This window comes from Zingiber officinale, chromosome 2A (assembly GCF_018446385.1).
Source record: "Zingiber officinale cultivar Zhangliang chromosome 2A, Zo_v1.1, whole genome shotgun sequence".
Taxonomy (NCBI): domain Eukaryota; kingdom Viridiplantae; phylum Streptophyta; class Magnoliopsida; order Zingiberales; family Zingiberaceae; genus Zingiber; species Zingiber officinale.
Genome location: NC_055988.1, coordinates 163,936,852 through 163,950,586, shown reverse-complemented (window position 1 = coordinate 163,950,586; position 13,735 = coordinate 163,936,852). Strand labels below are relative to the sequence as shown.

The 13,735-nt window shown below is 34.8% G+C and overlaps 2 protein-coding genes across 5 annotated transcripts; both read right to left on the bottom strand.

The window, feature by feature from the left end:
- Positions 1–253: 253 nt before the first annotated feature.
- Positions 254–5,344, bottom strand: LOC122042995 (serine/threonine-protein phosphatase PP1-like). The gene is made up of 4 exons (XM_042603418.1): positions 4,945–5,344; positions 2,193–2,752; positions 1,896–2,102; positions 254–571 (listed from the first exon to the last, which is right to left on the bottom strand). Exons 1-4 carry the CDS (start codon positions 5,126–5,128, stop codon positions 557–559), a joined length of 966 nt encoding a protein of 321 aa, XP_042459352.1. The 5' UTR covers positions 5,129–5,344; the 3' UTR covers positions 254–556.
- Positions 5,345–7,309: 1,965 nt separating this feature from the next.
- LOC122042994 (RING-H2 finger protein ATL67-like) lies at positions 7,310–12,951 on the bottom strand. 4 transcript variants are annotated; one of them, XR_006129416.1, is made up of 3 exons: positions 12,305–12,951; positions 7,838–7,897; positions 7,310–7,567 (listed from the first exon to the last, which is right to left on the bottom strand). XR_006129416.1 is itself a non-coding variant. In XM_042603417.1 (2 exons), exon 1 carries the CDS (start codon positions 12,856–12,858, stop codon positions 12,325–12,327), a length of 534 nt encoding a protein of 177 aa, XP_042459351.1. In that variant the 5' UTR covers positions 12,859–12,951; the 3' UTR covers positions 7,310–7,567; positions 12,305–12,324. The 4 variants fall into 4 exon arrangements, 2 of the variants coding, with proteins under 2 accessions (XP_042459351.1, XP_042459349.1); XR_006129417.1 differs by having other exon boundaries at positions 7,838–7,893; XM_042603417.1 differs by lacking the exon at positions 7,838–7,897.
- Positions 12,952–13,735: the final 784 nt, after the last annotated feature.

Sequence of the window (13,735 nt, the reverse complement as noted above, 5' to 3'; positions counted from 1 at the left end):
ATAAATTTTGATCAAAACTCATTTACAAACCTATACAACTCAGCATGTTTAAACATAGTCAAATGAGAGCGCCAATCCCTTGAGTTATTTGAGAACCAATGCTATTGGAAGGGGGGCAATCTAGACTGTTTTCCACTATTCTGAGTTCCTAAGTCAAAATAAAAATTTTCAACACACTTAACTAAAAAAACCCTAAGAACCGATGGGGTTGATCGGTCCAAACTCCATCACATACATGGAACCAGATCATAAATTGATGAAAACAAATTTTTTGCTCTGTGCATGAGAAGAAACATTTGGGGCTTCATATAAAACATATTTCTTTCTACACCTAAAGTGCCCCAATCATATAAGGTGAGTCATAAAAACTTGCAGAATTCACAATATCAGATGAGCTGGTAATACTTTACAAATACTGCCTGAGCTCAGCTACAACAGTAAAAACTTCAACGTGGTACTAATTCCTGACTCGTGATGTAGCATCAGTTCAGATCATTTCTTCCCTTGATGCTTCTTTCAAGTCCTAAATGTACAACCCTCCCCATATCATTGTCTGTCAATCTTTCCCTCCCTGTTGAATCCATACATGAACTCATTACACATGCTTCTTCAAACATTAGTGCGGTAGTAAGGTAACAACAAGTTCAGTACAAACATAGAATACAAAGCAGGTAAATAGTAAAAATTGTATAACCATGCAGTAGGTGGCGAAATGGTATAATATGATACATTTGTTTTTCAATAACAATTCAAAACACGCTTGAGATAAGGGGATGGTTCATGAAATATATTGACAAAAAAAAACAAAGGTAAACCTATGCCAAAAACAGAGTCGTGTTTTCGATCCTCATTAAATGATAATTCAATGATGAAATGTCTCGACGAGAGTTACAATGGTAAGGGATAGGAAACATAAAATTATAGAACAATTTGTTAAAAGATTTGAGTGCTACAAGTGATTGGGTTTTAGAGTCCAATAGATGAATAACATCTATGATGCCAAATAGTTGGAGCTAAACATTGTTTGATGATACGGTATCACCGATGATGAAGGCTGTGGAAAAAAGCTTTAACACAATTTTAGGTTACTTCAAGACTTTTAATTGCATGATTTTTGGAGAGTAGAGCCATTTTTTTAAAGTTCTTGATCAATTCTAGTAGTGGCTCTAAACCAGATCTGCTATTGAATTAGTTGTCTCATTATTTGCATGACTCCCTGTTCATTCATTGGCACAACTATTTAGTATGTTAAATGAGGCTAGATAATGGTAATAGAATTTACATTTGCTCACTTATATGATGCATGTTTTGGCTACATATAAAGATCTCCAGGAACACACATCTAAAGCATGCACTTCAAATATCAAGAACTTCTTAAAACCTGAGGGCATCATCAGGTGGCTAGAAATTCTATGGGGACCACTAGACCTTTTGGTAACCTAGGGTAACATATATTTAAAAAGAGAAACAGGTTATACACATTAAAATAACATTTGACATCTTGCAAGAGAATGGCGAGGTTTCATATAAATAAAAAAAATATAGATCCACTACATTAACGGCCCCACGAATATGGAGGGAGATACATGCAGGTACACAGGCGTCAGGCGAATGGTGGGGTAAACCCCAGGTCGTCAGTTCCTCAGAATCGACCTCTGGTCATTACGCCAGAGATGTCATGCACCCACCGTCTATGCTATGTGCCCTGAGGGCAGGTTTCATATAAATAAAGGTTCATGATTTAGTGAATCTACATTATGTAACTAAAGAAGATTGTCAATAACATGAATAATATCTAGTAGATTGCAACTTAAAAAGGACCAGATTATCTTGAACATAAGCATGAAGTGTTTTCTTATGACTGTAAACTGCCCAGAAAACTATCGATTTATTACCTTTCTTGCAGGAACTCCTGGTTTCAAAAAATTATTTCCAAATCCTTTCTTCTTGTCAGCTGGTTTAAGAATCTGAAACGAACATGTGAGAGTGTCATCTACACTCATCATAGCACCAGCATTATCAAATTCACCACAATAGTTTGGAGCAGAGAATATCGTCACCAACTGGCGCTTTGCAAAAAATTCATAGCCATCTTCCACCACCTGCCAAGATCAGCTCCATGTGTTGAAGCAAACTGGATGTATTCATTCAATGACCATGTTATTGGAAGCAAGTGGCTAGTTGCTACTTACCTGGTGGGCTCGGCAGATGAGATCCAAGTCATGCTTCTGAAGAAATTCAGACACCTTGTCTGGCCCAAAAGTATAAGAGACACCTCTATCATTTTCTCCCCAGCCTTCAATATCTTTATCCGGGTCTGACCAAAGCAAATCACAAAGCAGCCCTTGGTCTGGAACATCCACAGGACGAGCAATATTTCTAATCTGATCCAAGTTCTTTAGTTCAGGAGACAGGCCCCCATGCATGCAAATTATTTTCTCATCAATAAGTGCAGCAACTGGGAGACAGTTAAAACAATCTGTGAACACTTTCCACAGTCGAACATTGTATCTCCTTTTGCACTCATCATAAAAACCATATATCCGGTTGATGGAAGCACATTCATGGTTACCCCTAAGGAGGAAGAAGTTCTCTGGGTACCTAATCTTGTATGCGAGCAGCAGACATATACTTTCTATGCTTTGCTTACCACGATCAACATAGTCCCCAAGGAACAAGTAATTTGCCTGTGGTGGGTACCCACCATATTCAAAAAGTCGAAGAAGATCAGTATACTGACCATGAATATCTCCTGCAACATCAAAAGTTTAATATCCATAACAAAGCATCAAAATTGGTTTCATATGTGTCTCTCAAAAAATGGGAAACAAAAATAGAGTATCAATTTGTGTCGGGTTGTTAATAGATCCATGTCCTACTTAGCCAAAATAGAACCAAATAGCTAGCAGATAAGAACAAGAAAATTATGTTGATTGCCAAAGATCAATCAAATTTAAGAATCAAGTAAATCTAATTATATATCTATAGTCCATAAAAGCATTCAAAAATTATAACTAGTTCTTTTAGAATATCACTAGTGTTGAGTGTTAAGCCACCACACTAAAGTGAGCACATGGCCTTGCTCATGCAAGAAAAGAAAGCCTCTGTTACAACACTAATGTATCTTGAAACAGTTCAAAGACAATTCAAATTAATTTTGGATTTAAAGTTTTGAGTTGAAATAATTCTTCCCCTTGACACACCGCCAATAAAATCAACTTATCTTTGCATAAATTAATTAAGTATCAAACCAAAACCCATTGAGACAATTAAAAGCTTGCCTAAAATAATACATTATAGAACAGTACAAAAAAGAAGTACCAAAGTCCTAAAGTATAACAAGTTCTAGGTCTTATTGTCTCAGTTATTTATGGCTGACTACAAGGATTTTTTTCTCAGTACTTGAATAAATGGCCATCAACATAAAGTTGATCTTCTCACCAGTAACATGGGTTATTTGCAGTTAGGTATGTAAGCTTCTGTCATGATTTATACTAGAAATAGACCATTTTTCTCTTGTTAGTATTCCCTATTTCACTATATTACCTTTAACTTCCAAATATGTAGAACTCCTATAAATCCCCAACGGAAATCTTGACACCACTTGAATTTCTAGATAAAGATTTTATGTATGCAAGCTGACAATTATCCTTCTCAGGAAAATAGTACCAAGGAGCAACTTTTGTATCAACCATTCTCCATCATGTGGAACTCCCATTTACCAAAATGAAATCTTGTGGCCACTCAAGTATCTATATAAAAAATTCATCTATTGAGGCTGATAATTTCCCTTCTCATGAAAATTGTACCATAGGGCAAGTTTTGTATTATAAATTCCCTATTTTACCTATCTTGCCATCAACTTCAGGATATGTAGAACTTCTATTTCCCCAACTGAAATCTTGTGACCACTCAAATATCTACATAAAAATTCTATCTATCAAGGCTATAATTTTGCATACAAAAACAGTTCTGTGGAACTAATTTATATTGTCCAAACACATTTGAGACAAACAATTTCCATTAAAATCCCAAATATATCCTTTGTAACTAGAAAAACATCTTCGTTCTCATATACTACATTGAAAGTCAACTGAACAAAATGAAACACTCCAATACCACAGCACTTTATTGGCACAAGTTTATCACTGTTTGCAGCCAAAGAGATTTTTACTATAAAGCTAATGACATTGAAATATCTGCCAAATGAGTTGCTAGGGAAAAATAAATTAGCGATGGAAAGGCAAAAAATTTGTATAGAATCTTATTCAGTAAAACTGAAATAGCTTTAGAAGCATCCCTGCACTGATTGCTATCCCATCTTAGACAAACAGATAATTATCATCCAATTCAGACAATCATATTCTACCTTGGAACTATTAGCTAGATGATCAGATCAAAACCAATCAGGAATAAACCATGCCCCAAGTTGCATCCCATATCTCATCGGAAACAGGGAAGGGCTATTGCTTCTCTATGGGTCCCCCATGGTTGACAGATAAAACCACAACAATTACTTTGTGAAGAGGAAGTTTTGTGAGCATTGAAAGCAAACATATATTAGCTTTTCAACAACCACAAAAGAACAGGATAAAATGCATTCATGAAGACCTAGTTATGAACAAACAATTCAGTCTTGCCGATAAATTCCACTCCATAGTCAAAATTCCCAGCCACCATCTTAAGCATCGCCATAATTTATCAAGTAAAAGAATTAAAAACAAACAATAAAGTATGCATCAAGAAAGACTAGAAACCATGACATCAGCTAGCTATCAAAGACAAAGAATCTTGGTGGTTCACAAATTAGAAAGAACACACAATCTCAACAAAAAAAAAAAATTGAAATTGGCACAAGATAGAAAGATCAAATATTAAAAAACGGGGCCTTATAATTCAAAACCGCAACAAAATCCAAAAAAAAAGTTCCTTTTCGGCGTATACCGCAGATCTTGATTGGGGCCTCCAACTCTAGCAGAATGGGCTGGCTGAGGAAAATTTCCTTGGATGTGATGCAGAGCTGCCGGATCTCCGCATCCGTCACCTGCGCGTTCTTCGCCGCCTTCGTCCCCTTGGCTAGCAGAAGCCGCCTTATTATGCTGTCGAGCACGGCCTTGTCCATGGGCATCCTCGTGATTCCAGCGCACCTCTTCGCTCGATCGGGATGAGGAGGGTCGAAGGAGGGATTGAAGGCGATCTCGCTCTCCCTATTCCTCTTCCCCCTTAATTGCTCTCATCCCGCTTCGTTCTCCACCGTCAGCCATGGATCGATTCGGAAGAGGAGCGTGGGTGCCGACTACGGAGCCCTAATAAACCACATCCGTCTGCTTCCGTCGCTGTAACGCTCACCCCTTTTTAGGTACATGTCGAACGTATCGGATGCGTGCCGTTATAAAAGACCGTCATATTAAATCTTTTATTCTTTAATTTTTTTTCTTAAAAAAAAGGTTAAATTTGTGTTTACTTGAATAGACTCTCAAATATTCCTTTTAACGATGGTCGATGATGGCGATGGCGATCTCCTCATGTGTTAACAATGCATGTGATAATTCTCTCTAATGTAGATCTAATAAGGAAGTGGGAAAGGTTAAAATCAGAAGCTGTTGTTTCGAGTATGATTTATGTATTGTGAGAAGCTCGTAATAGATAGCATATTTTTTTTTGAACCCCAAAAATAAAATCTACTCTATTTGCTATACTTACCCTAGATTATAATTCATCCTACATAAATTGTGCTCCAACAACTATATCATTCAATGATTGGAGTAATTTTTCAGTCAATTTCTCAAATTTTTAGTTGATTTAAAATCCTATCGATCTACTGTAACCTAAATAAAATTATTATTATATGCCTAAATTCTACATCTAATTGATTGAAAACTCTAGGGTTAATTGATTGTCCAACTTAATATTTAATAAAAAAAATCCTTATCCAATCAATTAAAACAGTTTATAGTTCCTTTAGCTACTTGAATTGACCTCCTTAATTAACCAAACACATTTAACACGAATCAAATAAAGAGAAGCACCTTATCCATAGAATATATTCGAAACTAAGAAAGTTATAGCAATAATTGTAATAGAACAAATGAAGAATAAGGGGAAAAGGTAGGGAAAGAATTGCATTCTCATTCATTTTGACGCCTGTTTTTTTTTTTGACAAAAAATAAAAAAAAACACCTTTTTATTAAAATTGTCAAAGGGGGATTTTTTTAATATATTTTTATCAAAACAGAATCCCTCCCATCAATCCCTACAAAATGACACTTGGAGCATCAATCCTAATTTTCCTATAATATTTCTAAAATTTAAGATGCATCATTCCCTTTATTAAATTTAGATAATTATTTGTCACTGCATATTACATCAGCTATCCTAAATTTTTTATTATCTTTATTTTTTTATTATTTTCTTCACTCTTTTCATTTTTATGATTTTTTATTATTTTTTCTCTCTCTATAATATCTACTTTTCATTATTCAATACATTCTCTTTATTTTTTTTCTCTCTCCTAAATTAAATATATTTTAATATTTAGTAAATGGATTTCATTCCTAAATTTCATGAAATCTAAATTTAAAAAATAGATAAGATAAAAAAATTAAGTAAAATATAAAATATAAAGTAAATTCTATATTTAGGAAAAGTTGATATGGATGATCTTACTTTCAAATTCATTGTTTAATCGATTTCAAATTTAAATCTTGAATCAAACAAGACATGTCCCTTCTAATTCTTTCACTACTTCGGAGTCTATCCAGAATCTCTCGTTCGACCCATCTTCATCAATCAATTCTATCGCATCGTCTACTTATCTTATCATTAGCTTCCTCTCCGTCAATTATTTCAATTTGATCGATTTAAAATTTCTCTTAATGTACCAATTTGATCGATTTAAAATTTCTCTTAATGTACCGACAAGTTTATTTAAGTTTAGAGTTGAAAAAATTCAACCTAATTAGTAAAGATGTTATATTGATTATCAACAACGGAGCTTATCATCTCTTAATTCTTAAACTTTATGATTTTTATTCAAAGCTGTTAGATATAAAAGAAAAAAAAATTCTTATTCCTTTTCATTTATTTGTATTGTATTATCATGTATGTGTTAATCTTTTCTTACTTATCTGGTCTTCAGACGGCCTAGCATCACAAAATTTTTAAACTAGATTTGAATTCTTTTTGTTTAAGGCATACCATAATTGTGGGGCAGGTGCGTTCTTATTTAGGATTTAGATTTTAATGTTTATTGATGATTTTATTTCCTTTCATTCATAAAATTTATAAATTCTTTAATATATCTTGAAAATGTAATATATTACATGATCTTAGTCTTTGAAAGTTCCTCGTATTTTTTATCATAGCATTATTATTTAGGATTTAGATTTCAATATTTGTTGATGATTTTATTCTCCTTCATTCTGACAATATTTTCCCCACATGTTCATGCCTTCGTTGACTCACCAAATCTGTACGGCACCGAATCCGAATTCAATTCTCCCCAGAAAAAGCTTGTCTGCTTCTCATTGGTTGGCATGATCGCGCCATGGACGGCTCAGATCTCCTGCTATAAAAAGATAAAATTGCCTTTTAGAACAAATAAAAAGGAAATAAAATAGAAGAAAAAGGTAGTTGTTCGTGGAATATTTATTCCCTTTCATTATTTCTATATTGCGCGTCGCTTTCTTGCTTTGTTCTTCACAATATATTCTTTGAAATAAGACATGTTTTGTTGTCGTTGTAGAATTAACATAAACAATTTTTTTAATAATAATATTTTTTAATTGGCGTACGAAGGTGTAAGTTTCAACTTATGGTACAGAAAGAAAGAACTCACTCATGCACTAAGTGAGAGCATGAGTACAGCTTAGTCCATCCTGTCGGGCTCCGTCCCTACCTGAGTCATGCACAATAATGGATGCGATAACTTAAAGATATTTTACGATAACCACTGCAAATATATACTTAATATCAATTATAAAACATTAAAAATAAATTATCTAAGAAATACAAAGACAGTAACAAAGCTAGAAAATATATTTAAAATTGTTAACAATTTGAAAGTAACATTGATTTTTCATTAAAGATTTAAAAGAAGAATGGTATATTTTGATAGAAAATATAAAGATCATTAAAGCATCTGTTTGTCAATTAGAGTTTGAAGCACAATTGGAATATGAAAAAAATATAAAGGTGCGTTTGATTTGTCCCATTTTCATTTTCATTTTTTGAAAAATATGTTTTTCATTTTTTAGCGTAAATCAAACGTGTTTTCCATTTTATCAGAAAATGAAAACAGAAAATAATGTGAAAAACGTAAATCAAACACCCCTAATTGTTTCGATCCAGAAGGCCTTCCACACACCACTTAAAAAATAATAATAATAATAATTCATTCAACCATTGAAATTTTCCATCAACTACTAAAAAAAATCCAGAGATGCGAATGGCACATCACTCTATAGTCAACATTTCAAGATTATTTTTTCACTGGAGAAAATTAATTCACAGTGCATCTCAATTAGGAACTGACCGATGAATACCTAGTTAACTGTGAAAGTTCATTGTCGGTGCACCGTAGCGCAGGAGCACACACCACTTTAGTCCAGTGTTACCGTGTTTGATGTACGTGAATTTTGCATGATTGGTTAACTCGAATGAAGCGCAATGCAATCACAAGCTAAATCGTCAAGACTATCACAATACAAAGATGATGCAGCACTAGAAGTTTTTCAGGTCACCAGCTACCATTTGTACCACTGAAAGAGCATAGGATGTCTCTGAAGACTAATTTAATAGCAGGAAGAATTCTACAAATAAGAAATCCAGGGGATCCTCAAGATAGGCCACAGACAAAGTTCATGACCAGTTTAGCATAAGACTTAGTAAAATTTCGAAATATAGCAAGTGAAAAGTAAATCATACATGATCCTGAAGCATTTCAGCTTCCTCTTTAGTTAAAAAGGTAGCTCTTCCTATCCTGTGTTGTAAAGTGCACAGGGTAAGGTTATAGATAAGCAGCATTTTTTGTGTTTCTGCTATGGATTATGGTAGGCCTGATGAACCATAACTTGGGAACAAGTTTTTGAGAGATTATCTACTGTTTGTCCATCTTAAAATGATTGCATAATTATCAACCATAAATGCGAAAGGCATCCATCATAATTGATAATAACAGCTAACTAGTCAATATTCAGGCAGATACACAACTATATTTGATTGTTTCAAGATAATAGAAACTTTATTACAAGGAAAAAAAAAGAGGAACCAATAGAAAGTCATACAAAAAAGATCAATTTAACAAGAGTGACCTAATTATATTCATCATACAACTGGGAAGGGTTAAGATCAGTTGACCCGTAAACTTCAACTTTAGAATATTTAGTGGTCAACAATGGTCACTTGACCATTCCAATGATATAAATCCAGAAGACAAGAAAATTGAGAAAAGCAAACTCTCACAGTTGGATAACTAGAATTGGACCGTGCAACATGTTATAACAGCTACAGTGTTGTCCTGATTCAGGTGATGAGGATGCAAGGCTCACATCTTAAGGGAAACCAAACAAGAATCGACTTGGCATTTGCATGATTAAATGAATAAAAACAAGAAAGACACTGAATTTAATGTGACTTGTTGTAAATCCATAAGAATAGGAGGAAATTTCAAGAGGTATAAATCGTAAGGTTTTTTAGAACTTCACTGGAATGGAATACAACTCACAAACACATAAGGCAAAAGCTGACATGAGATCATGGATTCATGGGTTTGCCTATCTAACATTCTCAAACCTATAGAAAAATAGATAGGACTACATCTATTATGCTTATGTTCCATTCAACAATAATGGCAAGCTTTATCACATTTTAAGGCATTTTGAAATCAACTAAAATATATTACACTTGACTGGTTTAACTTTAAATATAAATCCATAGCAATTACAAAATCAATTGAATTCAAATTTAACACAACAATTTTCAAAAATATCAGAGACAATTTTCAACTAATGATCATATACCTTTTTAATACTTGGATGAATCTCATGCATTAAATTGGAGAATTGGTTCTTGTATCATGTTGCTAAGATTAATCTTATAATTTTCCAAAGTCCATATCAAATAATATTTTCAAGATATCTAGTATTGTAATTGATTCCTTGATAAAGTTTAAGTACCACACATGCATACATCCCAGTTTCTCCAATTCGAGTGTCACTTGGCTTTGCTATTGTGAGTGCTTCAGTTGGTGCATTTCCTCTCCCCCTACTCTCTTTTTAATGTTTTATCTCCACTTTATGACTGGCAGACGAAATTAAAGAATGAGTTGTGGTAAGTTTCAGATAACCCTGACCAAACAAGCATTGTCTCAATTAGTTCCACTGAAACCACGTCACACAGGAGACTTAGTGATATTTCCCTACTTCCGATATTGTATCAGTATCATAGGTGACTAAAATGATACATTTCAGCCATGTAGACCAATACACACTTGAAACCGTGATCACGACACTAGTCCTTTTTGGTTGAAGGAACTATGTGGTTCATGTGAAGATGTACAGGTTAATTCAAAATTATATATTTTCCATGTGGGTTAAATTCATTTTCATTTTTGTTTCTAATTTGGAATTTATAAAGAAATCGAAGTCCTTATGTTTTGGGAAATACAGTGCAAAATCCATAAGAAAGAAAGAAATGAAAAGTTTTATTTTTATTTTTATTTTTATAGAGCATAAAAATGTAAATAAATGGCTTGCTTTACTTAAAATGGTTATTTTTTGTGAGCTAATGCTTAAATTGAGATTTTCCAACAGGAACAGTATACCCCAATCCAGTATGTGATTAAAAAAATATTGGTGTTGAAGTGGATTAGTATAGTATCTTGAATACTTTGATCTGATTGCTGGTGGATCAGTGGGTCAAAGTAATGGTTTTCAGACTCAGCAATTGACAGTTCTAAAGCCTGTAACTTTTTATTTTTCTTAAGGCTTAATCCACCCCACCAATAGTGTGCAACCAAGGTCCTACAAATTTTCTTTAAGACACGATGAGATTGTTCGCTCTTCTAAAACTTGTGCTACCAAGGAAGAGCCTAGTCCACCGTCGAAGACAAGGTCTGGGAGCGCAGAAACCTAGCAACCGAAACTTTGTCTACAAGAGGAAGAAGGATGTTGCTCGTAGCAACAGATGAGATTGTGTGATGCGAATTCGCAATTGCAAAGTGATTTTGCCTAGTCCACTCCTAGCCCATATATAGATGGGCTCATACAGTTGGGTTGTGTCTTGAATTGTACTTTATTCAGGATTGTGTCATCATATCGCTTAGACGATAAAGATCGCAATAGTTCAAAGCATTGATTTGTTCAGAAATCAATTAGTCACAACACTAGGAAGCAACTAGATATTTTGGCGCACACAGACCATTAACGAACCGACCATCCTATCTAATGAAAAAGGTGTGCGCTTTGCCACATGTGCTCATCTGTATCAAGAAGGTCTCATCTGCGACGTGCTCAAGTGCATCATGCAAATGGCATATTACGCTTAATGCACACGAAAACACGATATGGCACAATGCGCCACACCTTTTACAAGCATTGCACATTAGTCAAATACGTCATGTGCAAAGCACTTAGTGCCTCCACTAAGTGCACCTTACCAAGACATAATTTTATATAAGAATCTATATTTTAAATCCTCAATATTGCTCTAATTCTAGATGTGACACTAGAGTCCCCCATGAGAATCTCAAGATCTTCAAGAGCTCTATTTTTCTTCTTCTTTCTCTATGTTTTGACAACCTCTTCAAAAATAATTTTCATTTTGAAAAATCCCAATACAATCATCTACAATCAAAGTACAATTTGGTTCTCTCTATGCATACATGACATTTCATTGTTAACATAACATATACGACACTTCAAAATACATTTCTCTATCCAGCTCTTCAAAGTTTATGATAACCATGTAGCTTAAAAAGGATAGCTAGTTTTATTACAGTTTGCTTGTACCAAGTAAACATAAATTCAATATTTTGTACTACCAAGCTTTTGGTTTTTGATGAAAAACCATACTTCTTAAGATGAAATCCATACTCTTTGACAGATTTTCAATCAACAAAGAGACAAAAAAAAAGGTTCCCTTTTATAATGTTCTAAACAACAACAATAACAAATCCTAAAGCATTGATGGATATGCAATCCCAAAATGCATTCTCTATTAGTTTCTATCTAACTTTAAAAACTACAGTGTTGGATTTCATAAAAAAGCAACACTCAGAAACCTACAGTGGGGCAAGATGAATCACCTGGTTTTGTCATCAAATTTCTACCTCCTCCTGCGGTCAGCCACGAACTGCGCAAGTGGAGCAAGTTCTGACAGAGGCGTTGAGATCGGAGTCTGCACCGGCGTCGGCAACGGCGAGTTCCGGCAGACGGGGCAGGAGGCATTGAGCTGGAGCCACACATCGACGCAAAGGAGGTGGAAGCAGTGACCGCAGTCGGGAAGCATCCGGAGCATCTCCCCCTCCCGGTACTCGCAGAGGCAAATCGAGCAGAGGGGGTCGCCGCCCTTGGCCGCCGCGAAGGGGAACTTAGGGTACGAGCTGATGGCCGCCTGGTCGAGCCCGGACGCGCGGCCGCCGTCGGCGTCGTCCTCGGCGACGAATATTATCCGTGGAAGAGTAATGGAGTCGTTGGGTAGAGGGTCGAGGTTAGGGTTTGGGAGGCGGCGGCGGCGGAGGCAGAGGTAGAAGGCAAGGAGGGTGAAGAGGAGGAGGAGGAAGAGGGCGATGGCGAGGAGGCGGGGGAGGACGACGAGCAGGGAGGAGGAGGAGGTGGCGGCGGAGGAGGCGGCGGACATGATGCAGCGGAGAAGGGTGCATCGTTGGAGTGGGAAAGAGTCGCCGGCTGAGTACTAGAGGAGGTCGCTGGGAGTGTCCCGGCCAAGCATTTAATGAGCATGTGACCGATAGGGACCCATGCGGCCGCTTCCAACAATAGAAACTGTTTTTTTAAGGATTTTTTTTTTCAAAAAAATATCACCATTCTTGTTTTTCTGTCACCGAATATTAAAATAATAATATAATAATAATAATAATAATAAACAAAATGCCACTCACCGAATAATTAGACAGACCTGTCTTTAAATGGAAGGACAATAGGTTATCTTACAAAAATTCTAAATCTACTATTTTTTTAATATAATATATTTAAATTTCATCTAATTAATTCCAAAAATAAACGATCTTCCTCTTTAATTTGTCTCTCAGATAAATTTAAAGTACAACTTAGTATAGTTTAGAAGATAGATAGCTTCCAAATATTCATCTGGAATTCAAATTTTGATCTTCTTATTGATTTTTTTAAAAATATTTTATCACTGCACCACACCTCTCTCCCTACTAAATGTGGGGAGTGGTTTTCACCCAATTAATTCAAAAAAATAAACAATCTTTCTTTTTAATTCAAGCGACTTATCCACATTTAGAAATTTATCTCTAAAATGTTCATTCATTCAAATTTTGAACTTCTTATCTATTTTCTAAATGTTACATCTACCCCTCTATTATTCTAAATATTACATCATACTCCGTGGACTTTTTAAAGTTGAATTAAATTTTATTTTAAAAATTAAGATATTATTATGTATATTAATATGATTGTATTTTTTTTATGTCCAAGTGAAAAATATTTTTTTAGACTTTTAATATTTTTTTAAAATAAAATAATATTTATCT

Coding starts and splice junctions, on each gene's coding strand:
- LOC122042995 (XM_042603418.1), bottom strand. CDS start 5,128: ATGCCCATGGACAAGGCCGTGCTCGACAGCATAATAAGGCGGCTTCTG. Junction 2,753..4,944: donor GGCCCCAATCAAGATCTGCG/GTATACGCCGAA, acceptor TTGATGTTGCAG/GAGATATTCATGGTCAGTAT. Junction 2,103..2,192: donor TCATCTGCCGAGCCCACCAG/GTAAGTAGCAAC, acceptor TGATCTTGGCAG/GTGGTGGAAGATGGCTATGA.
- LOC122042994 (XM_042603417.1), bottom strand. CDS start 12,858: ATGTCCGCCGCCTCCTCCGCCGCCACCTCCTCCTCCTCCCTGCTCGTC.